Raw genomic sequence first — 24,636 nt, 5'->3', positions numbered from 1 at the left:
GACTCGAAGTGTGACCTGGCTTGCATTACCGAGACCTGGCTGGGGCCTGAAGGGGATGCTGTGTGGGCTCAGGCCCTGCCTGCTGGGTACTCGGTGAAGGACCAGCGCAGGTTAGGTGGGCGGGGGGGGTGTGTGGCCTTGGTACATAGGAACACCGTATCCCTCACCAGGAACCACATCCGACAGACTACCTATATCGAGTGTATCTACCTGACCCTAAAAGCTAGGGACAGTCTAGGGATTCTGTTGGTGTATCGGCCACCCCATGCATTAGCGGACTCCCTTAACGAGCTGACACAGCTGGTCGCTGAGCTGATGCTGGAGACCCCCAGGCTTCTTGTCCTGGGCGACTTCAACATCTCCCTCACGGCCAGCTATGTTCCACCCGGTGCGGCTCGGGAATTCATGGAGACCATGACGGCCATGGGCCTGTCCCAGCTGATACAGGGTCCAACGCATTGTGCGGGTAATACTCTCGATATGGTCTTCTGTTCGGATGCGGAAAATCCGTGGGTGGAAATAGATAATATTTCCCCCCTGTCATGGACGGATCATTTCCTGGTAGAGGTGAAAATCAAGGCTTCTACCCAGATCCCCCCCGGGGGTGGCGGACCTGTTAGGATGGTCCACCCTCGAAGGCTGATGGAACCCGAAAGGTTCCAAGAAGCCCTAGAGGGGCTCACGGTTGGAAATGACGGCGACTCTGTTGATGCCCTCACCGGTATCTGGAATACCGGTCTTTCTGGGGCTATACACAGGATCGCTCCCAAGCGCCCTCTCAGGCCCGCTTCCAAACGTAAGCCCTGGTATACGGAAGATCTCCGGGCGAGGAAGCGGGTTCTGCGACGGCTAGAGTACCGTTGGCGGAAACACCTTTGCTCAAACGACAAGACTCTCCTAGACCAACTGTTAAAGGACTACGGAGAGGCAATACAAGCAGCAAAGAATTCGTTCTATGGTGCTCGTATTGCGTCCGCGGAGTCACGTCCGGCAGAGTTGTTCAGGGTGGTCAGGGAGCTAACTCAGCTCCCTCCTGCCCTGAACCAGATCCTTGAACCTTCTAAGGCCTGCTGTGACTTGTTTAATGACTTTTTAATGGATAAAACTTCTCGTATAAGCGAAGGTCTGAACGCCGACATTATGGCAGAACCAAGGGTAGAGGTGTCCAGAGCCTCCGTGGACTGTGTTACACTGGATCAGTTTGAGTTGGTAAGTACCGAGGATGTGGACAAGATCCTCGGAAGTGTTCAGAAAACAACCTGCTCTCTTGATCCCTGCCCCTCGTGGTTAGCGGCCCAGGGGGGACCGGCGGTAACGTCATTGTTACGCCGGATAATTAATACATCTTTGAGGGATGGGCAATTTCCATCGGATCTCAAATTGGCCATTGTAAAACCGATCCTAAAAAAGCCCTCCCTTGACCCCCTGGTTCATAATAATTATCGGCCAGTTTCGCTGCTACCATTTTTGGGAAAGGTGATCGAGAGGGCGGTTGCGATCCAGCTTCAGACGGTCTTGGATGAAACGGATTATCTGGACCCATTTCAAACTGGCTTTCGGGCGGGTCATGGGGTTGAGACGGCCATGGTCGCCTTGGTCGATGATCTCCGTCTGGGCATCGACAGGGGAAGCGTGTCCCTGCTGGTGCTCTTGGACATCTCAGCGGCTTTCGATACCATAGACCATGGTATCCTTCTGGGGCGCCTGGCGGAGGTGGGGATCGGGGGCACTGCGCTTCAGTGGTTCCGTTCCTACCTCTCCGGGAGGTCCCAGATGGTGCAGCTGGGGGACGTGTGCTCCGACGAGAGACCCCTTAAAACTGGGGTCCCTCAAGGGGCCATTCTGTCTCCCATGCTATTTAACATTTACATGAAACCGCTGGGAGAGATCATCCGGAGACATGGGGCGCGGGGTTATCAGTACGCTGATGACACCCAAATCATTTTCTCTATGCCTCCGACTGATGCAGTGACTGGGGATGGCGTCTCTCCTCTTGTGGCCTGTCTGGAGTCAGTAATGGGCTGGATGAGGGAAAACCGACTCAAATTGAATCCAGAGAAAACGGAGGTACTAGTGATAGGTTCTCCTGGTCCAGGAATGGCGGTGGTTCCACCTGTCCTGAACGGGGTCACGCTTCCTGTGAAGGACTCCGTGCGCAGTCTGGGGGTGCTTCTTGACTCGTCGCTTCACCTGACTGCTCAGGTGAATGCGACAGTCAAGAGTACCTGTTATCAGCTTCGGCTGATTCGCCAGCTGCGCCCATACCTGGCCCAGAGGGACCTAGAAACTGTTGTACATGCTCTGGTAACCTCGAGACTGGATTTCTGCAACGTACTCTACATGGGGCAACCCTTATACCAAACTCGGAAGCTACAAATGGTGCAGAATATGGCGGCCCGGCTGGTCACTGGTGCTCCCAGGACCAGCCATATAACACCTGTTCTTAGGGACCTCCATTGGCTGCCCATCCGCTTCCGAGCTCAATATAAGGCGTTGGTTATTACCTATAAAGCCCTAAATGGCTTGGGCCCAGGATACCTAATGGACCGTCTCTCCCCGTACATTCCGCCCCGCACCCTCAGAACGTCTGGGCAGCAACTACTGAAGGTGCCTGGGGCCAGATTGGCCTCCACTTCGCGGAGGACTTTTTCCCTAGCTGCCCCAGCCCTTTGGAATAAGCTGCCCACTGAGCTCCGCTCTTCTACCACCCTGGCCCAATTTAGGAAGGATCTCAAAACCTTCCTATTCAATCAGGCATTCCCCGAATAAACATCCTGTGGGCCTCCCTCCTCTTCCGTGGCCATGAGGTTGGGCTATAGGGGCTTTTTTATTTTTATTTTTATGTTATTGTATTGTGGTTTTAACTTGTTATTGTATTCTTCTGTATTTTAACTCTGCTGTTAGCCGCCCTGATCACTGGAAGGGCGGGATAAAAATAAAAATTTTATTATTTTTATTATTATTATTAAAAACTGAAGGTGAAATGTTAAGACCAGAAATACTGGCATATTTTAGTTTTAGGCTTTAATTGTCAGGATCTAAGCCTTAGAAGATGCATTTCAACTTTTTAGAATTTGGAACACCACTATCAAAGCTGAAAACCCACCAACTAATGTAGTCATGAAGAAAGTGTGTGGCCACCTAGGAACCCCAAGGGCACTGGATGGTGATCACAAAAGGACAGGGTTAGGCCCCTAGGTCTAAGGATCCCCACTCCTGCATTAAATAAAAATATAGGCTAGTATTCTGTATTAGGTACTTATTTAAGTAGACTTATGTAAGTAATTAAATATTCTTAATCAAGTAATCTCTCCTGCCCCAACTCCACTAACCCTGGAGGAAACATCATCCACCCATGCTTTGATCATTTGCAGAAAGGGCTTCAGGCAATTGATGCTGGTAAACTAAATGGGGTGTGTGTGCGTGTCATGTGGCAATAATGCCACTAGTGAGACTAAGTAGTTATCATTAATACAGAACAGTTGTGGGTGAGTAAATCTAATCATGGGGAGGAGGTCCATTTTGCAGGTGACTGGAGCATGGATGAATAACATTTATGTCAGATTTGTGCTCTGGCCAGGAGATGTTACTCAGTTGTTTGTTGTTGTCTGCATTCAAGCCATTTCGAATTTATGTTGGCCCTATCATGGGGTTTTCTTGGCAAGTTTCTTCAGAGGGCGTTTGTCATTGCCATCTTTCAAGGCTGAGAGAGTGCAACTTGCCCAAGGTAACCCAGTGGATTTTCATAGCTCAGCTGGGGTTTGAACCCTAGTCTCCAGAGTCACAGTCCAATGCTCACACCACTACACCACACTGGCTCCTAACTTAGTTTAGTATACTCAGTTAAGTATACTTAATTAAGTATCCAATATAGAATATCAGGTATGGATTTGTCCAAGCAGAATGTACTGAAATGGTTTACAGCATAAAAGGTGAATAAGAAAAGCAGTTCTAGGGTAAAGGATCTCACTTTGGGATGATTTTATGAGATCAGAACCACATGCATGAAAACTGTCCTTACAGCAGTTAGGATTAGACCTTGTTGTTTTGAACTTCTTTACATTGTTGGGCTTTTTTGTCTTTCCCCATCTTCATTCAGCTCAGTGTGACAGTGGCATGCATGTAATGTAAGTTTACTCGACTGGTACAATTTGGATCCATTCCTACTCATCCTCCCTACCTGAGTTCAGGTTCTGGTGGAAGACAGAAAAGACAATTTCTGAGCGCTGCAAGAGCTCCCCCAGACACGATGCTTCTCCGCTGCTTGCCTGGACCACAAGATTGCACGGGAACTCCATGTGGTGTTCAAACTCGGGGCAGAAAGTACGAGCCACCGCACGCGTGTTGCGTCTCTCTGCCTCGGGCAGGAAGGGGATATGGATTGATACATAGGCATTCAAACCAACCTCAGCACTGTATTGGAGCAAAGGGTTCTTTTCGGCCAAAGCCCTAAGCAAAGAGAAGAAAACATGCCAGTGGCACCATAAGAAGAAGTTACAAACAAATCTCCTGTAATATATGAATTTATGTTGGTTTTATGTTATAAACAGGAAACAGGAAAATAAAATTCTAGCTATTTGGTCAGACAATTAAACTGAGCACTGTCTATTCTGAGTGAAAGCAGTTTCCCTGGCATTCCGAAGGAGTTCTCTCATCAGCTCCCATTTGGTCCTTTTGGCTGGAAATGCCAGGAAACGAACCTGGGATCCTCTATGTAGGGAGAAGATGCACGTTGTTGTTGCTGTTAATTGCTGTCAAATCAACTTCAATTTATGTCGAACCCATAAATGATAGACCTCCAAGTCACCCCATCACCACCCACCTTGCTTAGATTCACTGACCTAGTACTGCCATGACCTAGTAACACCTCCAAGCTCTTTCTGTTAACTGAATGTTACTTCCTAGTCTTCTTTCTAATTATCTGTCTAACCTTTCATAATGTAATGTATAAGTGCAAAGAGATGGAGTCATCAAGCGGACCCTGGCAATGCTGAACGGTGATATCTTCTGTGAAGACCATGGATTAAAGTGCCACTTCGCTATAGCTCATGGGTGGAGAAGGTAACTCATGTGACCCCAGGCCTATTTGGTGATAGCTGCAACTCCTTACATTAAAAAAAAATCCCTCCTTGGCCATTTTATGCTCAAGTGAGGCTTGCTTTTTGTGGCCTTGTGACCAGGAAATTGTCTTTGCAGTCAATTCTTGTTGGAAAAAAAATGCCCTTCCTGGGCCTAAAACCTGCCTAGGGCAGACCCAAAACTGGCAACATTTCCCTCCAAGTCCCTTTTTGATTAATTTTTATTTTTGGGGGTAGGCATATGTACTCCCTCCAGGCCCTTAGAATGCCAATGAGGGCTCCTTATTGCCAAGGGTTGCCCATATCTGTTGGAACCTAAGTGCATTACATATTGTCTCTGACAATAAGCTCTGCTTGGATCAGGAAAAAAATATTAGATCTTTCCTGACCACTAGATGGTGACAAATAGGTAAAATGTCCATATCAGCATTGGTTCTTTTTTACCTGGCGGCTGCCTGCAAACCAGCTGCAGAGCGTATCTGAATAGAAATAGAAACAGTTTGAGCTGCCAGGATGCCTTTGGCTACTTTCAGAGAACGTCTGTATCTGATGCTCACATCAAGGAAACCTGGAGAAAGAAATGGAGTGGATAAAAAAGAAATATATATTTGGCTCTCTGTTCAGTCAACCCTGGGGCCTGACTGAAATTGTTCCATGCGTATTAGAAATGCCCTCCACTGTTTTCCGTTACCTGAGGACTGGGCATGGTGTTGCCCTGAGCTTTCAGTTCTGGGGATCAAGGGCAGACTGAAGGTCTGGATCCCCACAGCCTCCCGGTGCTGCATGGTCACCATGGCACACAGGCGCGATAGTGGCAAGGTCCCTCTGGCAACCATCTGGTCTCGGACATTAGGGTAGTAATACCTGGGCAAGAGATGGGGCCAAAGTGTCAGTGGGAAGCAAACTGTTCAGCTGGGCTCTGAACATAAACTGGGTTGTATTGGAAAAAGAACTTCTTAAAGTAAAGAACACATTGCCAGATGTGCACAAATTCATAATTTTGGTCCCAAAACCTACTCTCAACTTATATATGAGGTCAACTTATAGTTGAGTACAGTATATACGGTATTACATTTTAATATTTTTAAAGTATAATTGTTTTAGCTTTTTAAATTGTTTACTTTTAAAAAAATATATACTTATACTTTTATTAACACTTTTGTATTGTTTTTAAATGGTACTTTAAATTTCTTGTTAGCAGCCTTGAATCCTTATATTGGGAGGAAGGTAGGATATAAGTAAGGAAAAAAGAAAAAAAAAGAAGAAAACCCCATGACAGATTCACCTTTGGGTTGCCATAAATCAGAAATGGCATTAAGGCAAACAACAGCAAGAAGAACATACCTGCACCAGACTTCAAAATGAATTCCTCCTGCTCCTTCTCCTCCTCCTGCTGGCAAGCCCCGTGCAGAGAAAGCATCGAGCAGCAGCCGCTGGACAGGGATGTCAGCAGGGACCAATAACGAGTGATGACGTTCATCACTGAAGGTGGGGTCGGGGAGGCACAAGGTGGTGGCTGAACGGAAAGCTTTTAAGGCAAGGGCTGTGGAAGAAAAATAATGAAAAATTCAGAAGGTAAGTGATAAATGTTCACATCACATGTAACAGTGATCAAACACTGATACATCAATGAGCTTGGAACAATTCTCCAAGAATCCTTTTCTCATTAAAAGGCTTAAAGAAATGTGAAGTCGAAGGCTTTCATGGCTGGCATCCATAGTTTTTTGTGGGTTTTTCGGGCTCTATGGCCATTCTCTAGAAGAGTTTTTTCCTGACGTTTCGCCAGCATCTGTGGCTGGCATCTTCAGAGAATGCTGGCATAGAAGGGAATCAGGTCACACACACACACACACACAGAGAGAGAGAGAGAGAGAGAGAGAGAGAGAATATATATCCAACTGCCAGCATTATCTGAAGATGCCAGCCACAGGTGCTGGCGAAAAGTCAGGAAAAATCTCTTCTAGAACATGGCCACAGAGCCCGAAAAACACACCAAAAACTATGGCTTAAAGAAAATTTGATGAGTTTTGTCAGCACGCACAACGTGGGCCATCAGATTCCATAATCACATTATTCTGGTATTGGTAATTCATATTAGTCTCTACATGCACAGCTTGACGTGCCTGTTAAGGAAATATTTCTTAGTAGCCATAAAGATCACTGATTTTGGTATCCTTCAGCAAAAAAACTGATTCTGATTATCAAAATGCAAATGAAAGTGAAATGAAATGCAATCACTGTGGAAGCAGTTATTGTTGGTGAGAAGATGACTTTAATAAGCCACAGCTGTCGCTATTCTTTGATGTTCTTTTGTTGTCTGTTTTATTGAATCATTTCCTGTATTGCTATGTATTTTATATGTATTATCCTACTAGAGAGGCCCCTTCCCCACCACCACTCCCTTTGTGTCGTGTCTTTTTAGATTGTAAGCCTGAGGGCAGGGAACCGTCCAATTATAAATTATATGTACAGTGCTGTGTAAATTTACAGCGCTTTATAAATAAAGGTTAATAATAATAATATTCTTGACGAATGTGCTACTTTAATTTCATTTCTGAAGTTCAGTGACAGATTTGCCCATCACCAAGGCACCTAGTAGGTTCAAGTGAAGAAGCTGCAAAGAGCATTCAGGAACAAACGGATGGCAAACAGTATTTTCACAAACTAAGCCTACCACATTCACAGAATTCTGTCCCACGTAGTATGTCAGACTCTGATTCCTGAACTGGAAAGTGGTACTGCACATAGCAGTCGGCCTCTCCCCAGACGGTGGACTGGAGGGGAGTGAGCCCTTTAATGCACTCAACGTGGATCTCAAAGACATGCTCCATTAATCCTTCTTTTTCCTGGTCTGACCGCTAAATAAGACAAAATGGAATCCCTGTGAAAAAGGACAATCACCTAGGGAAGACGGTCATCAAGAGTAATTTTATACTGTTGTCTGCCTTTAGGTCAATTCCAGATTCTGGTATTCCTATCTTAGGGTTTTCTTGGCATGACTGAGTCAGAGGCAGTTTGTCACTCCCTCCCTCTGAGGCTGAGAGAGGGTGACTTGCACACAGTCACCAACTGGGTTTCCACGGCTTATGGTGGGGAGGCAAACCCTGGTCTCCCAGACTCCAGGTCCAACACTCAAAACCACTACACCATATTGGCTTTCCCCAAGAGCAGTCAGACTGTTCCTTTTCAGAGGTTCTGGACAAACAGCAGTAAAACATCAAGTCATACATTGACCAATCTAATTAACAGAAATATTATACACAGTAACAATCCTAAATGCTTCACTTTCCTCCCATCAGATTCATCCCAAATGCTAAGCCCCCGACACCAGAGAAAAGCTCCTTCTTTGGTCCCTAGGGGAAGACAATTCTAGAATTTGGAGGGTAGTCACAGCAAACACTTCTCTCCAGTCCAGAGATGGAAAGAATACTCGAAAATACAGTACTTGACAAACATGTTTCCCTAGTGTCCAGAAGTCTGGACAAGACAAATCCTGAACTGATGAGAATTTCTGCAGTTAATTGACACAAAATTCACACTCAGTTATTTTGCACAGAAAACAACACCGCCCAGGAAGAAACATTATTTCCTGTGCAGAAAATGCTGTAGTTTGAAATCTATTCTGTACAAAATCCACATGTAGTTGTCTTGTGCAGAATTTATCCCAGATTGTGAACAGTCTTCAAAAAATGCAATTTTCAAAGACTTTCTTATACTGGAAAACTGCTGTAGTTACTCATTGCTTTGTTTGAGAAGAAAATTTGTGAAGAATTACAAACATAATCCAGGTGCAAAGTAATTTATCTGGAAATACCTTTGGAAGAGGTGCAGAAAGAGGATCCAGGGAATGCGGTGGTCGTAGCACAACAGGAGGCTCCATTCCTTCTTCGTTCTTGAGCCTCTGCAGTGCTGCAATCTGGTCAGCGGAACCCATTGCCAGGATCACCTTCAGGCTCCCATTTTTCTTGCCAGAAAAGACATCAACCAAAGGCATCGGGCCATCCACAGCCAGGACCGGATACTGAGCCTGAAGCAGCAGGCTGGAAATTTTGGGATCTCTGGAGAAGGAGGTGAGAGAGATAGGATGACACTGGCATTTTAATACTGTATATACAAAATTCACAGTGTCAAGAACCATACACACTGTTTTCAGAGAGCATTTGTTTTCCAGAGAAGGAAAATCTCATGTACGTGGCACTGAAGAGAAGGAAAAAAAATTCAATGAGAGTGGTTGTTGAGACATTGAGAGTGCCAAGTGAATACACAACAGATAAGTAAAACCCCCAAAGGAATACTCTTTACTTGAATGAAACATAGAACTGATGCAATGGCAGCTTCACCAGTCCCAGCAGTCTGTCTCCTCCAGGGCTGTGCACTTTATTCCAGGCCTCGATGACCATCACGTTGTTCTTCAGCCTCTCCAGATGTTTAGCGGTCAAGGAAATAGGAGTTACCTAGAGATTTGATCAGAAGATCAGCACAGCAGCCTGTATATTGCGGGGTTTTTTGTGTCAGCCTTTTTACTTACAAAAACAAAGATGACAACAGGTAAAACAGCAAATCCATATGTTTTATTTTAAAAATTAATTTATTTTAAATTCATATAAAACATTTATTTGTTGCTTCTCAACCTATAAGCGTTCCTGAGATAATTATAAATATTTAAAACACCAAATATACAAATCAGAACATTTATAAAGAGACTGAAACATCTCTTTAAAATATTCATAAAATAAGCTTACCAACTTGCAATCAATATCTGAGGAGGAGCCATGTTTTGGCTCTAGTTGCAACAGTCTCAAAATCCTATGACCTTAAAGACTATGGTCAAAATCCAACTGCTGTGTGTAGTCTCAACTGGTGAAGACACATGGGATCCATTGGTGAATTGCTGACTAACTTTTCTGTAAATCCCATTCAGTCAATGTGGCTACTCTAGCTGGGATTAGTAACTGGATTTAGGTTTAACAAATTTATACCTGTAGTCCACCAAAAACTCATGATATAATAAATCTGTTAAAACAGTCAGCCCTTCCTATCCATGGAAAAAAGGGACACCACTTTACTATGGCATTGTATTTAATGGGATTATTATTGTTGTTGTTGTTTATTTTTATAGTCCTGTAGATGTAATGGGACTTGAGCATCCACAGATTTTGGTATCTACAGGAGTTCCTGGAACCAAACTCCAGTGGATACCAAGAGCCCACTGTATTTACCTTGCTATAAGACTCTTTGTAACGTTTAATCATGGTCTGATAAAAAGTCTGCTGAGAGTTCTCCTTATGATAAAAAGAAAACAGATTTCAAAAACTGAGTAACTAAATGTTTAGGTGCCCTATAAAGTTGCTGGAGATACCTTCAACGCTTCAATGTTACGCTACTCCGAACTTTTCAAGCAATGACCCAGGCACATGCCCCATGACTGAGAAGGCCTCTGCTGTCAGGTGGCAATTACCTTATGTCACTTGGATGGGCATGAGGGGGTATGATTTGGTCAGCAAATTTACATTTTTGTCACTGACAAATGCCTGGAGAATTAATGAACCCAGAAACTGATCACCCTGTACTAAACAGAAATCAAATAACAAGTAACAACTTTGTATTTTATTTTAAGGAACTGCGGCTAAACTATGAGGACTAACCTTACCAGATTTCTTGATGCATTTTATCTATGGGGCTCAACAGGAATGTGCTGGCTTAGTGGTTAAGATGCTGACTCTGACAATCGCAAGACCAGCAGGTCAGCAGTTCGAGACCCAAGTGCCAAGTGATGGAGTGAGCTCCTGTCACTAGTCCCAGCTTCTGCCATCCTAGCAGTTCAAAGCATATAAAAGTGCAAGTAGATAAATAATGTTATGTGCAGTCATGCTGGCCACATGGCCATGGCATCATCTTTCACAACACTGGCTTTTTGGCTTGGTAACGGAGATGAGTACCGCCACCTACAGTTGGACATGACAACTTGGTCAAAGGGGAAACTGTTACCTTTACCTTTTTACCTCAACAGCATCAGACAGGAAATCTGCAACTTGCCTGAGAAAAATGGAAGATGGGTTGGGTAGTTCCCCATATGACAGCTGATCTTGTGGCTTCTTCTGTGTTGAAGAGTTTGCAATTCAAATACACATTGCAAGAGCCGAGGAGTCCAGCATCACGAGGAGCAAAGACCTGCCCTTCTGGGACCATTAAGAGGACATGCAGCAGCAAGCCTTCCTCTTCTGAGGCACTTATCTGGGTCAGGATATTGCGGGATACAAGCCTGAGTCCCAACTGCTGACTCACATCAACATCGGGCTTTTGTAATGTTGCAGGCAAGGACTCTGGAGTTCTCTTTGGGAACTGATAACTAGCTTGTTTCAAGAGGGGAGGGCTTTCAGCAGGAGTAGGGCTCTTGTCAGCATCTTCAAACTTGGCTCCAGGGCTCCTAATAGAGTAAACTGGAGCTTGCGATGCCAGGGTCACTGTCCTGGTACTGGTGCTGAAGAAGTCTTTGTTGTTAGCTGCAAGTTCCAATGACACCTGCAGTATACAATTAGAAATATCACCCACCCTTTAATTGATAAAATAATCTAAAATAAAAACCACAGGTAACCACAGGTAAAGTTAAAATAAAACACTACAGGTATTTATACCCACAGTTTTAAAACACAAACCACAGGGCACATTGCAGATGCAGGGAAGTGTCTATAAGTTCAATGACATGCCAATGACACCTATAATATCTACTGTAAGGATCTATCTATTAGGAGTTCAAGCAAAAATGCTAAGGTATATTCCTAGTACACGGGTGGAGAAACTATGGGTGCTCAACAATGGCTCTTTTTCATCCTGGAGAGAAGTGACCAGTGGGGTCCCACAGGGGTCTGTCCTGGGCCCAGTGCTATTCAACATCTTTATTAATGACTTGGAGAACAAAAGTGGGGGCATACTTATCAAATTTGCAGATGACACCAAATTAGGAGGAGTAGCTAATACCCCAGAGGACAGGATCAAGATTCAAAATGACCTGAACAGATTAGAAAACTGGGCCAAAGCTAACACAATGAAATTCAACACAGAGAAATGTAAGGTACTGCACTTAGAACGAAAAAATGAAATGCACAGATACAGGATGGGCGACACCTGGCTGAATGAAACTACGTGTGAAAGGGATCTTGGAGTCCAAGTAGACCATAAGTTGAATACGAGTCAACAGTGTGATGTCGCAGCTAACAAGGCCAATGCGATTTTAGGCTGCATCAATAGAAGTATAGTGTCTAGATCAAGGGAAGTAATAGTGCCACTCTATTCTGCTTTGGTCAGGCCCCACCTGGAATAATCCTGTGTCCAGTTCTAGGCACCACAATTCAAAAAGGACATTGAGAAACTGAAGCTTGTCCAGAGGAGGGCGACTAAAATGGTGAAAGGTCTGGAAATCATGTCCTATGAGGAACAACTTAAGGAGCTGGGGATGTTTAGCCTGGAGAAGAGAAGGTTAAGAGGTGATATGACAGCCCTGTTTAAATATTTGAAGGGATGTCATATTGAGGAGAAAGCAAGCTTGTTTTCTGCTGCTCCAGAGACTAGGACCCGGAGCAATGGATACAAGCCACAGGAAAAAACATTCCACCTCAACATTAGGAGGAACTTCCTGACAGTGAGGGCTGTTCGACAGTGGAACAAACTCCCTCAGAGTGTAGTGGAGTCTCCCTCCTTGGAGGTCTTCAAACAGAGGCTGGGTGGCCATCTGTTGGGGATGCTTTGATTGTGATTTCCTGCATGGCAGGGGGTTGGATTGGATGGCCCTTGGGGTCTCTTCCAACTCTACGATTCTATGATTCTATGGCCAAGGGCTTCATCTGACCTGCAAGATTATTGTGGCCTCTGAGACCCTTGATAGATTCCCCCACAACCCTCCCCTCCAAAATGAAGGAATGGAAATCACCCAGAAAATGTCATCCCTAAAAACATTCCAACTCCCTCTCAACAAAGCAAAATAGCTCAATCCCAATGTGACTTCCTGGATTTTACTGTGCATGACATTTCAGGGCAGCCCGAGGAAGCAAAATATGGCACTTTGCTCTCTGCAGATGCCCCATCCAGCCCTAGAAATGTATCTTAATGTGTCCCCAGCACCTCAGAACCACATTAATATCAGTTCTGAATGGTTAGATCAATTTGGCAGATTTAATCTTTAAGACTTTAAAAATTAAACACGTGACACCCAAGGACTGAATTAAGAAAAACAATAACACTTAGAACACAGAAGCAAGTTATGTACCTTTAAGGGCCCTAGCTGGGCTGGAACACCCCCTTCTTTCACAAGCAATTCACAATTGACCATCAGTTGCTCAGACTGAATTACATCTCGCAAGGGTAAAGCTGCTGAACCAACCAACAGTGGCTGAAAAAAATAACATAGTAGAAGTATAGTGGATTTGGCGCTGGAAGGAAGGCAGGTTTAAAAGTGAGCTCTTAAGGTCTTGTCCTCTACAGCAATTGGAGTGAAAGGAAGCACTCTGTATAGCAGGTCTCTCATAGTCTCTGGTTAACTGTGGGTTTCTCACACAGAATAAGTGGTACCAACAAGTGCAGTTTCACATGTAAACATTCTTGCAGCTGCCTGGCTATGTTAGTTTACCACACTCTGAGAGAAAAGGACTGTATTGTATTTATAGTTTTTTGTGGGTTTTTCGGTCTATGTGGCCATGTTCTAGAAGAGTTTGTTCCTGACGTTTTGCCAGCATCTGTGGCTGTCATCTTCAGAGAATACTGGCATGGAAGTGAGTGGAGTATGTACGTATACACACACACACTGTTTGACCCTGGGTTGGGAGGAGTTGTTGAATGGCAAGGCCTCAGGGTGGGAGGATGGCCTTGCCATTCAACAACAGAACAATACACAGATTAACATATAAACCATTCCTCCCAACCTACACAGTATGTGTATGTATGTATGTATGTATGTATACATACACACAGATATACGTACATACCTCACTCACTTCCATGCCAGCATTCTCTGAAGATGCCAGCCACAGATGTAGCGACATATCAGGAACAAACTCTTCTAGAACATGGCAACAGAATCTGAAAAACCCACAAAAAACTATGGATGCCAGCCACCAAAGCCTTCGACTTCACACTGTATTGTATTTGTTTATTTATACTTTTCCTTTTCTCCAAAGCTGGGACTTAACTGGAAGTTTTCCTTATCTCACAACACAACTTGAACGTGAAGGCCTTGGTGGTACAGTGCATTCTATACATCTGGGGGGACTGAAACTTAAGATCAGCTGTGGAGGGAAGACTGCATCTATCAGCTGAAGGGACATGTGAGGAACATACAGCAGCTGTGTGTAACTGATAAAATGTGAACTGGTAACATCAATGGCTTTGTTTCATTTTGGCAATCGTGAAATGTGGTTTGGTTGGGACATGACTGAATCAGGATGCCAGGCTCATAACAAGTGGGCAGAAAAGCCTTTGTGTATTTTTCTTTTTCATAATCCATAATCCATACTGTACTATGACAGCATGTTTTGAGCCCAGGTCTCCAAGCAGGCTTTGAACTACTGTAAAATGTTTTCCCCAAGTTCCATCCCAGTTAAATTATTAAGAATTATAGCACAGTCAATGATATGGAAAGGCACTAAGAACTCCAACAGAACCAACAAAGACATAGTCCTCAATTCTAAGTACAAGTTATCAATGAAGTTTATTAAAGCTTGTTTATCCCAAACCTAAAGCCAGACTGAAATCAGTCTAGTAAATCTACAAAACCCAGAAAATTAATTTTAAAATAATAATTACCTTTCTTTCTGTGCCTTTTTTCAGAAAGATGTTAAACTCGAGATCTGAGTTCCACCAGTAAGTTATCATGGAACCACTGAAGTGAACAGGGAACACGGATCTCTGTTGAAATTTCACCACTGTAAAAGAAGTTTGGTTGTGAGGAGATGCCAGATATGATGGGAAAGAAACCAAAATCTTCAGCCAACATTTCAAAGTGCAAGGCTAGAAGGCTTCTGAGGGATCTGGTCCAGTACTCTGTTCCCCCATGGGCAAACAGTTGCTATGGGAAGCCAATAGCAAAAGATGAGGATAGTTGAACCATCTTATTAATAAAAGAATGGAGCTAAGGTCCAAATAAGATCTAAATCTGGAAGTCTGCTTCTATTTTTTAAAGAGCTACTTCTTTCGTAAGCCTTTTGCTACTCACAGGCAATATAGCAAGATATAATTACACTGAACTAGAAGGTGGTGGAGGAGGAGATCACACCCAGTTCTCTTAGGTTAGGAGTGGACAACATATGGGTCTTTTTTTGGCAAGAATTAGGAGTCCAGCAATATCTGGAGGACTTTATTTGCTCACCCTTATCTTAGACAAAACTATTAAGCCTTCTTCCATTCATAGTACAATCTTGCACACCTTTACTCACAATGGTATTTCTAATGAAATTAATTTATGTTTCCCCCCAGTAAAGGACTGCAGCCCCGGTGATATTAGTCATCATTTTGATTTTTTCCCCCCTTTCTTTTAATTTTCTTTTTTAGCTATGTCACAAATCTTTCACTCCCTTTCCTAATACCTCAAATGTATCCCAGGCTCAAACAGAGGCTGGATGGCCATCTGTCGGGGATGCTTTGATTGTGATTTCCTGCATGGCAGGGGGTTGAACTGGATGGCCCTTGCGGTCTCTTCCAACTCTACGATTCTATGATTCTATGTGCACTCTCTGTCAGAGAGCTCTGGTGCCACAACAAACTACAAATCCCATGATTCCATAGCATGGAGCCATGGCAATTAAAGCAGTATTAAGCTGCTTTATTTTTGCAGTGCAGATGCAGCCCCTGTTACACGAACTGTCTTTCCTCTTCCCCGCTTTCACTTTATTTATAAATTCCTTTGCTTCAGACTTAGAAATAACAACTGTCTACTTCTACTAAAAGGAAATATTTCATATAGTTTCATTTCTCCATCTAGAGGCTATTTTCTTGAAGGAAATAGACTACAGATAGAGATGTACGTGGGACATTTCTCACTAGACAGGCCTTCCACCTTCTCAGCCTTTGGCCCTGCTGTGATAGATCCAGACAAATGGCATGTCACCTGAAAGATGCTGTTTGTCAAATTTCACAAATGAAAATGAAATAATATAATACAGTTTCTGAAAATAACCAGTTCTCTTTGGTCCAAAACACACTGCAGAAATAATCCCGTTTCAGACCTCTGTAACTGCCCTGGCTCCATGCTAGGGCATTCTGGGAACTGTTGTGAGACTTTTAGCCTTCTCTGTCAGGTAACTCTGGTGCCACAACAAACTACAATCTTCAGGATTAGCAGTTAAAGAGGTATCAACCTGGTTTATTTTTGCAGTGTGTTTTGGTCTTTTGACACACATGAATAAGATCTCTTTAAAATGTTTTATGAGCTTAGTAGTATTGGATTTGCATCAAAGACCTGCTTTGTTCACTGAGATATATCTGTGGCAGGTTGGGAAATTCTGGGAGGATGAACATTACCTAACTGCACAGTCATAATGGGTCTGTGAATTATTGAGAGTCCACAGGCGGAAAGTTAGGAAAGCCTTAAAAATGCACAGCTTGAGTATTCATGAAAGCAACACTATCCAAAGTCAGTCTTGCTCATTCTCACCACTGCTGGCAACTCCCATGACAAGGAATGCAGGAAGAACTGGAGAAGAGAAGAAGGAATAAGGTTCAGGAAAAGAACAGCTTTCTCCTGCCCAGTCTTACCTTCCCCTGAGACCTTACTGGAAGCGACCCGAACTATTTCGGTTGTTATGGCACCTTGCCCTGTTCCTGTCTTTGAAGTGCCTACTGGAAAGTGATACTCCACAAAGAATGTCCTGTGGAAAGGAGGAAAAGAAAAGATGCTGTGCAAATCTATGACTGTTATCAGTGAAACTGATATGACTGAAATAGACATTAACAGCCAGAGGAGAGGTGGGCATGTGTGAATAGGTGCCCTTTACCCTCTCAGAATCTTTGGACTACCCCTTTTGGGGTCGAAAAAGGAGAGAATTACAGCTCCTGAATGCCTCCAAGAGTAACAAGTCACCAAGGCTGCATCGCCCTTTTTCAAAACGAGTGTTTTTCGAAACTACAAGCAGACTTCTGGACACTTCCACTTTGGTCCTCCACCCCACCTGGTTTTAGCATGCTTGGTGGGCTATGAGGCTCCGAGAGCCAGCAAGGTGCAGTGGTTTGAGTGATGGACTAGGAAGCTAGGCGGCCAGGGTTCAAATCCCTCCTTAGCCATGGAAATTCACTGGGTGACCTTGGGTCTGACACATTCTCTCAGCCTCAGAGAAAGGCAAAGTCAAACTCTTTCTGAACAAATCTTGCCAAGAAAACCCTGTGAAGGGTTCACCTTAGGGTTACGATAGGTCAGAAATGTCTTGAAGGCACACAACAACAACAACAACAACAACAACAACAACATAAACTCCTGGAAGGTCCATGAACAGAAAACTGTCCCCTAGGTTACTACAATAGCAATAGCAAGTACATTTCAAGGACTCAGCTCACTTCATAGGAAAAATCAAGAACCTGGAACGAAAACCTGGAGACATTTTAATCAGCTTTGATGTGGTCTCCCTGTTCACCAAAGTCCCCATAATGGACACCATGACACTCATCCAACAGATTTTTTCCAGAAGACATCACAGCCCTGTTCGAACATTGTCTCACCACAAGCTATTTCCAGTGGGACAATGGATTCTACGAACAGAGAGATGGAGTAGCAATGGGAAGCCCTCTAAGCCCTGTGATAGCAAACTTTTGACATGGAATGCTTTGAAAAGTAAGCCCTGGAAACAGCACCGAAAAACTGTAAAGCTGTTCAAGGCCTGTTTGCCTCCCCAGCACTGGGAAAGTGAGTGGGGAAGCAAAGCATGCTCTGCTGGTACTTCTGCTGCTGGCTAAGACCCAATCTCAGGAATTGGCAAACTATGAAAGCACCAGCTGAATGTTCCTGGCTTCATTTCTCTTTGTTTCCCCACATGGGGAGTGTAGGGATACTGCTCTATGTCCCATCAATCAGGGCAATATACTGTTAGAGGACTGGGGTAAGGGCCTTTTCTGCTGTGGCAATGTATGTTGCTGTCATTCTGGCACCAAGTGAAAATATGGTCATTTTCAAAAGCCTATGAAAAGCTAATGTGGCCTACTTGGTTCTACACAGATTCACATATATAGAAAGATTTTTAAATTGTTATTAAGTATTTTAATCTGTTTTACACTGTTAGCCTTCTAAGATCATTTTACTATTTACATTGTTTTAAACTAGTCATTTTATTGTACACTGCCCTGGGATCTTTAGACAAAGGGCATCATAGACATGTTTTACATAAATAAGTTCCTAGCCAAAGCTCTGCCCATGCTTCCTGATGTTAATGAGATTACAGAGAAGTGTTAGGTTGGTGACTAAAACAACCACTCCAAAGCAGTTCCTCAGACTTTGGCCTCTAAAGCAAGAGATATTTTATTTAACTCATCACATCAATTATGAAAACCTGAGAACCTCTAGTGAAGAGAGCAAGTGCAACAACTCTTATTGAATGAATTCAAAGATCTATATCTTGTGTTAGTGTTAGTCTGTAGAATCAATATCTAGAGAGATCTTGTAGCACCTTTGAGACTAACTGAAATAAAGAAATTGGCAGCATGAGCTTTTGTAGACTTTAGTCTACTTCTTCAGATGTAATGCATCTGAAGAAGTAGACTGAAGTCTACGAAAGCTCATGCTGCCAATTTCTTATTGAGTGAGATCAGACGCAAGAAAAATCTTACCTCTTTTTCACCAAGGTTGGCCTAGGAGGCTTCCCAGCAGAACTTTTCTTGCCGGGGGTGCTCTGAACGCTCTCTTCACGAGGGATCTTTAAACTCTCAACTACCATTCTTGCTAAATGAATTCGACTCAGCACTGCCAGCCTGTCCAGACTCAGCTTGACAGTTTGTGTTTCCTCTGTTGGCACCATGGAAGTCTCATGAAGAGGAAGTGGTCTAGTAGGAGAATTGCTGGAGGGAAAAAACAGGACAGACTAAAACAAAAGTAGTGAGCATCTTTCCACTGAGGGTGGACTCAATTCAGAGAAACACTCGGGGAATGAATTCCAGTGGCAGGCAGCACCAAAGACAAAAGTGTGAGACCAAAAATACCAACATAATTTTAGCCTAAAGCCTTTCCTGCTAGTAAACCAGCCTCAGGAGGGACTGAGTGTTTCAGAGGAAAACTAAGAAAAGCTATCAGGGAAAATGGCATCTGATGAAGCCTAGAAGCCAGGCAGGGACCCTAAAAGATTTATGGGTTAAAATAACTTTCTGTTAAAACAAGTCTTCAAATAGAAACACATTGCAAGATGTTTTGTAGTGCTGTGTTAAGAGAGCCCAGAGCAACTGTTTTACCTGGATTTTGTCTCTAGAGCCTTCCCTTTTGGACCTGAGGGGCTAGACTTTGATGACTTCTGTGGTTTGCTGTTCTGAGATTGATTTTGTTTTCCTGAGGAAACAGCAGCCTCCTCTTCACTGAGAAAGTCACTGAAACTGCTGTCTGATTTCTAAGGAAAGAGAGAGAGAAAGAGAGAGAGAGGAAAACAATAAAAACACTCAACATTCCCAGAATTTTTGCATGCTCTTACTGTTACCAAAAGACATATAGTCCAAGCTGGAAAGATAATTTCAGCCTCTGCCATTCAATGGTCAGAAGATCTCAATGTGCTACTCAGGGATTTTACAGACACCATCTTCAACAAAATGTGCTTTTTTTGGAAATACGGTCAGCTTGTATTTATGAACAGTATATGCCTGGCCCATGTTCATAGTCTATGTACTCTCCTGCCCTTCCCCATTTTTTCTTTCTTTGCAACCATACTTTAAAATATATTTTTTAAAAAAAATATCTTGAAAATAAGACAATTAAATGACAATCTATGGCAGGGCTCTGTTACAGATAATCAACTACTCATATATGGCAGAGTAGAAAAGGTGTGCTTTTTGCAGAGTCCCAAACTCTGTGGGTGCACCATGGGTCATTTTCAGGTCCTTACCATTTTAGACCCATCTGAGCCTTTTTCCTGTCTGGTCACTTCCTGTTAAAAAATAACTGTTTGGACCTAGAAGGGACGAAGGGACCCCTAAAAGTGTAGCAAAATGGCCCACCGTGGACTCCTCAAGGCTTTATAAGTGCTAACTGATATCTACAGGTAAAAAAGGGTTTCCTTATTCCTCCTTGTAAATTGGGAAGGGGACAAAAATGGGGTGTGTAGATCTATAGGATTCCATGAGAACTGATGTGTCCCTACTATCTCTAGCTGTGGTCCACCCCTAATTAAGGCAATTTAGGCCAGTACAGATCTCACAAAACCCAAATGGAAACTGTTACTAAACACTTTAATAAACTGCTTTTTTTAAATTCTATAATCCGTATTAATTAAGAGATCTCATGACAACATGAGAAAATTGTACACATTTTGCTCTCTTAGAAGACAAGCCTTTCACTCACTTTTTTGCCACAGACTACATACCTTCAACACAAGGTAAGGGGCTTATGTAAACTGACCCTTCAAATAATTTGTTTGATTCATGGTAGTTTAGGTTTGATCCATTGAAAATGTACCTGAGCTGTGTAGAACAAATTCTCCAGCAGACTCTGGTCATAGTGGGGGTCATTGAGCTCACTGTCGTAAGCCTCACTCCCAAGAGAGAGAGATTCCAGAGGCGAGTGGGTACCATCCAAAAGATGCGCAGGAGGTAAATCAGAACTATGGGCAAAGAAATAGAATATATATATGTACATATTATACATGCACAAACATCCACATGTGTGCTGCTTCCACAGACAGAAACACATAGGTGCACACATGGCTTTGCATGCACGTCCAAACAGTAATACTTAACTCTGCACTGCCCCAGCTTTTTATTTTTTTAAAAAATCCTACACCTGCCTTATGTGTTGTGAATGTAAAAAGAGACTCAATCTATGTCTAGAGAGGTTATAAGCTATATTAGCAGGATACAGCAGGATTGCAAGGAGAGTTCAGGGTCTGAAAACATGTATCACAACTGACCACGTATGAAATGGCAAAAAAGAAGGGGAAATGGGACTATTGTGCAAAACAGGATCAAAAATTGGCTTCATATTAGATGTCCAGTCCTATGAATGCTTGTTTGACTGCTTCTCAGTTGGGTAGTCTACTAGTAAGTATATCACCTAATATGAACACAGGAAGAGAAGAGATGTATGGATTAAATACTAGACTTCTCTAATCCAGCACCCTCATCCTACAGAGAATGGTCAGATTTTAAGGACATGATCAGAACATGGGTGCAGCTTCAACCTCAGTCTCACACTCTCCAGGAACTGGCACTGAGAGGGGCACTGGAGGTAACATAGAGCCATCCTGACTAGTAGCTGTTGATAGCCTTATCCTGCAGACTTTTTTTTCCAATCTAGATTTACATTTAACATAGGCTGCATTTGCACTGCAGAAATAATGCACTTTGCCCCCACTTTAACTGTCATGGCTCAATGCTATGGCATTCTGAAATTAGTAGTTTTGTGAGATATAACCGTCTAATTAAAAAGATTGTATGTACAGTGCTGTGTAAATTTACAGCGCTTTATAAATAAAGATTAATAATAATAATAATAATAATAATGATAATAATAATAATATTTAGCCTTCCCTGGCTAAATTATGGCCCCAGAGCTCTTTGGGATTTGCAGTTTGTTGTGGTACTAGACCTCTCAACAAATCCCAGTATTCCACAGCATGGAGCCCCAGCAGTTAAAGTGGTGTCAAACTGCATTAATTCTGTAGAGCAGATGCAGCATCTCTCTTCCTGACTCCATAACTCTGAAATAATTAGCTGCCACTGTGGATTTCAGAGTTCGTACTTCCAGTTTTTTCTTTTGCTATATACTGTATTAGAAACTGTATAATCAAAAGGTGGCATATAAACAGAAATGATAAATATTCAAGTCTTGTTGAACTCTGTAGAAAATTATCTTTCATTAAATGTGTATAGGACCAAGATCAGTTCTGGGGGCTTCAGAGGGGGAACAAGAGAAAAGATGTAAATCTGAATAAAATGTTATCCTCTAAACATAGCTACACCGGCGCTTACTTGAAAAAGAAACAGTAAAAGATCACTTTCTGACTTAAAACAAATGGGTCTCTAAAATAAATTGTATTCAGGGAGAGCAGAATAATTACAAGATTCCCCATTTTGAAGATGGCAACATTTTGCTTCTTACCTGCCCAACAAGAGCTGGATTGCTCTGTTTTCAGCATACAGATCAAATTCTGAGTAGCCAGGTGGTTGCTGGAGAGGATCTTCAACAGCAGACACAAAGCCAGGATTCAGGTTTTTAAAATTCCTAGGCAAGATGAACCAGGGTTGGTGGGACAAAATGTGTTAAATAGAGGTAAAGTGCTGGAACCAAACAGGTTTGCTTAGCATCAACACTGCTGTCTTTCACTACCTGGGGAAAATAATAAGTCCAGGCCTTATAACAAATTTTACTGATTTAAAGGAGTAAGTTTTAAGTTCTTTTATAGGCTAATCCATCATTTTCTTTATGTTGTTCACATTTGTTTTATGTTGAACACTGTTGTAAAATCTAAGATGATGAAGATATAATATATAACTTTTAAATAAATAGGCTTTCAGAATATTTAAAGACAAAAGGACAATAGATATACTACCAAGATCTACATACTTTTATTTAGACAGGTGGACCACAGCAAGGTCATGATGCTAATTACATGAAAACAAAAGATGAATTTGTTTACCAACTTATATAATTAGGTCCGAATTCTATAGCTAAAATCGAACATACAGTAGTTTAAGTCTATAATGCAAACCAAGGCTCTAGTGCCTTATGGACTTAAGCAAGAAATTTAAAAATACAGTCTAAGGTCCAAAACACACTGCAGAAATAATCCAGTTTGAGGCCGCTTTAGCTGCCCTGGCTCAATGCTAGGGAAAACTGGGAACTGTAGTTCTGTGAGACATTTAGTCTTCTCTATCAGAGAGCTCTGGTGCCACCAAAAACTACAATTCCCAGGATTCCCTAGCACTGAGCCAGGGCAGTTAAAGTGGTCTCAGACTGGATTATTTCTGCAATGTGTTTTGGACCTAAATCTCCTATATCCAAAATGAGTAAATGGGATTGACTTAAGTGCTGTCTTATCGTGTAGCAATTGATGCAGTTGATCTCGTCTAGTTAGAATTAACAGTTGGATTTAGGCCTAGAGAAACAAATAAATAATGCTTACCATTTATTTATATCCTGATTTTCTCCTGCCGAGGGACCCAAGGAAGAGTACTACCCACTTGATCTTAGCCAAAATGCTGAGAAGCAATGATTGTTGTAACAAATCACTGTCTCCAGCAAATAGTATAGGAACATGTGTCTACATATGCATACAAAGTTACATCTTACATACACAAATCTCTGAAATTTGGCACGGGCAGGGGTTGTATATGGACACATGTACTGTACATTCTGACTGATGTAGAGCTGTATCAAGGAGGCACACTTTTTCAGTGTTAAACTGGAATTCTGTGTCATAAGATATAGCTATAGCTGCTAACCTGGGCAATGTTAAAAGACAAATGGATAAATTAATGGAGAATGGTACCATCAATGTTTTTTATTTAGGATGGCCATATATCAGCTCTGTATAAGTGCCAGCAGGCCTCAGTTTCTGGGATGAATAAAATGGATGTAGAGTAGCAATCACAATCTGCTGATAAGCTTCTCACAGGCAACTGACTGACCACTGTGTGAACACAATGTTGGACTAGATAAGGCTTTGATACAACAGGGATCTTCTTTTCATGGATTACATTTTTTTAAAAAATTGGTGATCCTAGATTTGGGGGGGGGGGGGGAATATGGTTTGATCAACACTGTTTTGGAAAATGCAAGAAATACCATTATTTTCATGATGCAACAGTAATTTATGATGCAACTACTATTAAACTCACTTTCCAACTAGTCTGGTGATATCTTGCTTTAGGGAAGGATGAATGTCATGCAGTTCAATACCAGAGTCAGGACTGGATTTCATTGCAGACACAACCATGGCCTCTCGGAGTCTGCTGCCTTGATCCAAAAGAGCTGGAGGCAGGTAGGAAAGAGCAAGAAAGGGGTGCCACTACCAAACACAAAGAAAAACCTTATAAACTCTAGTTTAGAGCCAACATATTTAGAGCCAAAGAAGGCTGGATATAAATAAATGAATATAATTATTATTCTGCTTATCATTGCTACAGACCAAGACTTAGGAAACTGGGGTCCCCAAGGCCATTTCTGAAACCCTCATGGCCTCCTTCTCAATTTATTTTGGTTCAAAATGCCCCCATGCCCTCTACAGTACATGGAGGCAAAAACTGGTTTCCTTCCTGCTTCAAAGGAAGGCCTCTCCTGGTTCTAAAAAAAAAAAACCTGGGGCCCCCTGAAAGGTATGCATCATAAGTAAAATTATTTTTTGAAACAGTTTTTTTTAAATGGGGGGTTGGTGGTGGAGCCCTCCAAGGT

The 24,636-nt window shown here is 42.7% G+C and overlaps 1 protein-coding gene across 3 annotated transcripts in view; it reads right to left on the bottom strand.

Moving 5' to 3' along the window:
• C2CD3 (C2 domain containing 3 centriole elongation regulator) overlaps positions 1-24,636 on the bottom strand; it is a 66,874-nt gene that overhangs the window by 33,483 nt on the left and 8,755 nt on the right. For all 3 annotated transcript variants that reach the window (XM_042456540.1, XM_042456538.1, XM_042456539.1), the window contains exons 6-21: positions 24,084-24,216; positions 22,345-22,467; positions 20,704-20,848; positions 19,494-19,645; positions 18,879-19,106; positions 16,821-16,933; positions 14,874-14,992; positions 13,342-13,464; positions 11,115-11,600; positions 9,381-9,532; positions 8,893-9,136; positions 7,753-7,936; positions 6,423-6,621; positions 5,770-5,942; positions 5,523-5,646; positions 4,181-4,449 (exon numbers count right to left, since the gene is read on the bottom strand). In XM_042456540.1, coding sequence (XP_042312474.1) covers positions 4,181-4,449; positions 5,523-5,646; positions 5,770-5,942; positions 6,423-6,621; positions 7,753-7,936; positions 8,893-9,136; positions 9,381-9,532; positions 11,115-11,600; positions 13,342-13,464; positions 14,874-14,992; positions 16,821-16,933; positions 18,879-19,106; positions 19,494-19,645; positions 20,704-20,848; positions 22,345-22,467; positions 24,084-24,216 — 2,967 coding nt within the window. The remainder of the gene's footprint in view (positions 1-4,180; positions 4,450-5,522; positions 5,647-5,769; positions 5,943-6,422; positions 6,622-7,752; positions 7,937-8,892; positions 9,137-9,380; positions 9,533-11,114; positions 11,601-13,341; positions 13,465-14,873; positions 14,993-16,820; positions 16,934-18,878; positions 19,107-19,493; positions 19,646-20,703; positions 20,849-22,344; positions 22,468-24,083; positions 24,217-24,636) is intronic.

The sequence above is a fragment of the Sceloporus undulatus genome, chromosome 3 (assembly GCF_019175285.1).
Source record: "Sceloporus undulatus isolate JIND9_A2432 ecotype Alabama chromosome 3, SceUnd_v1.1, whole genome shotgun sequence".
Taxonomy (NCBI): domain Eukaryota; kingdom Metazoa; phylum Chordata; class Lepidosauria; order Squamata; family Phrynosomatidae; genus Sceloporus; species Sceloporus undulatus.
The sequence above is the reverse complement of the archived record's forward strand: the minus strand, read 5'-3'. Positions and strand labels throughout refer to the sequence as shown.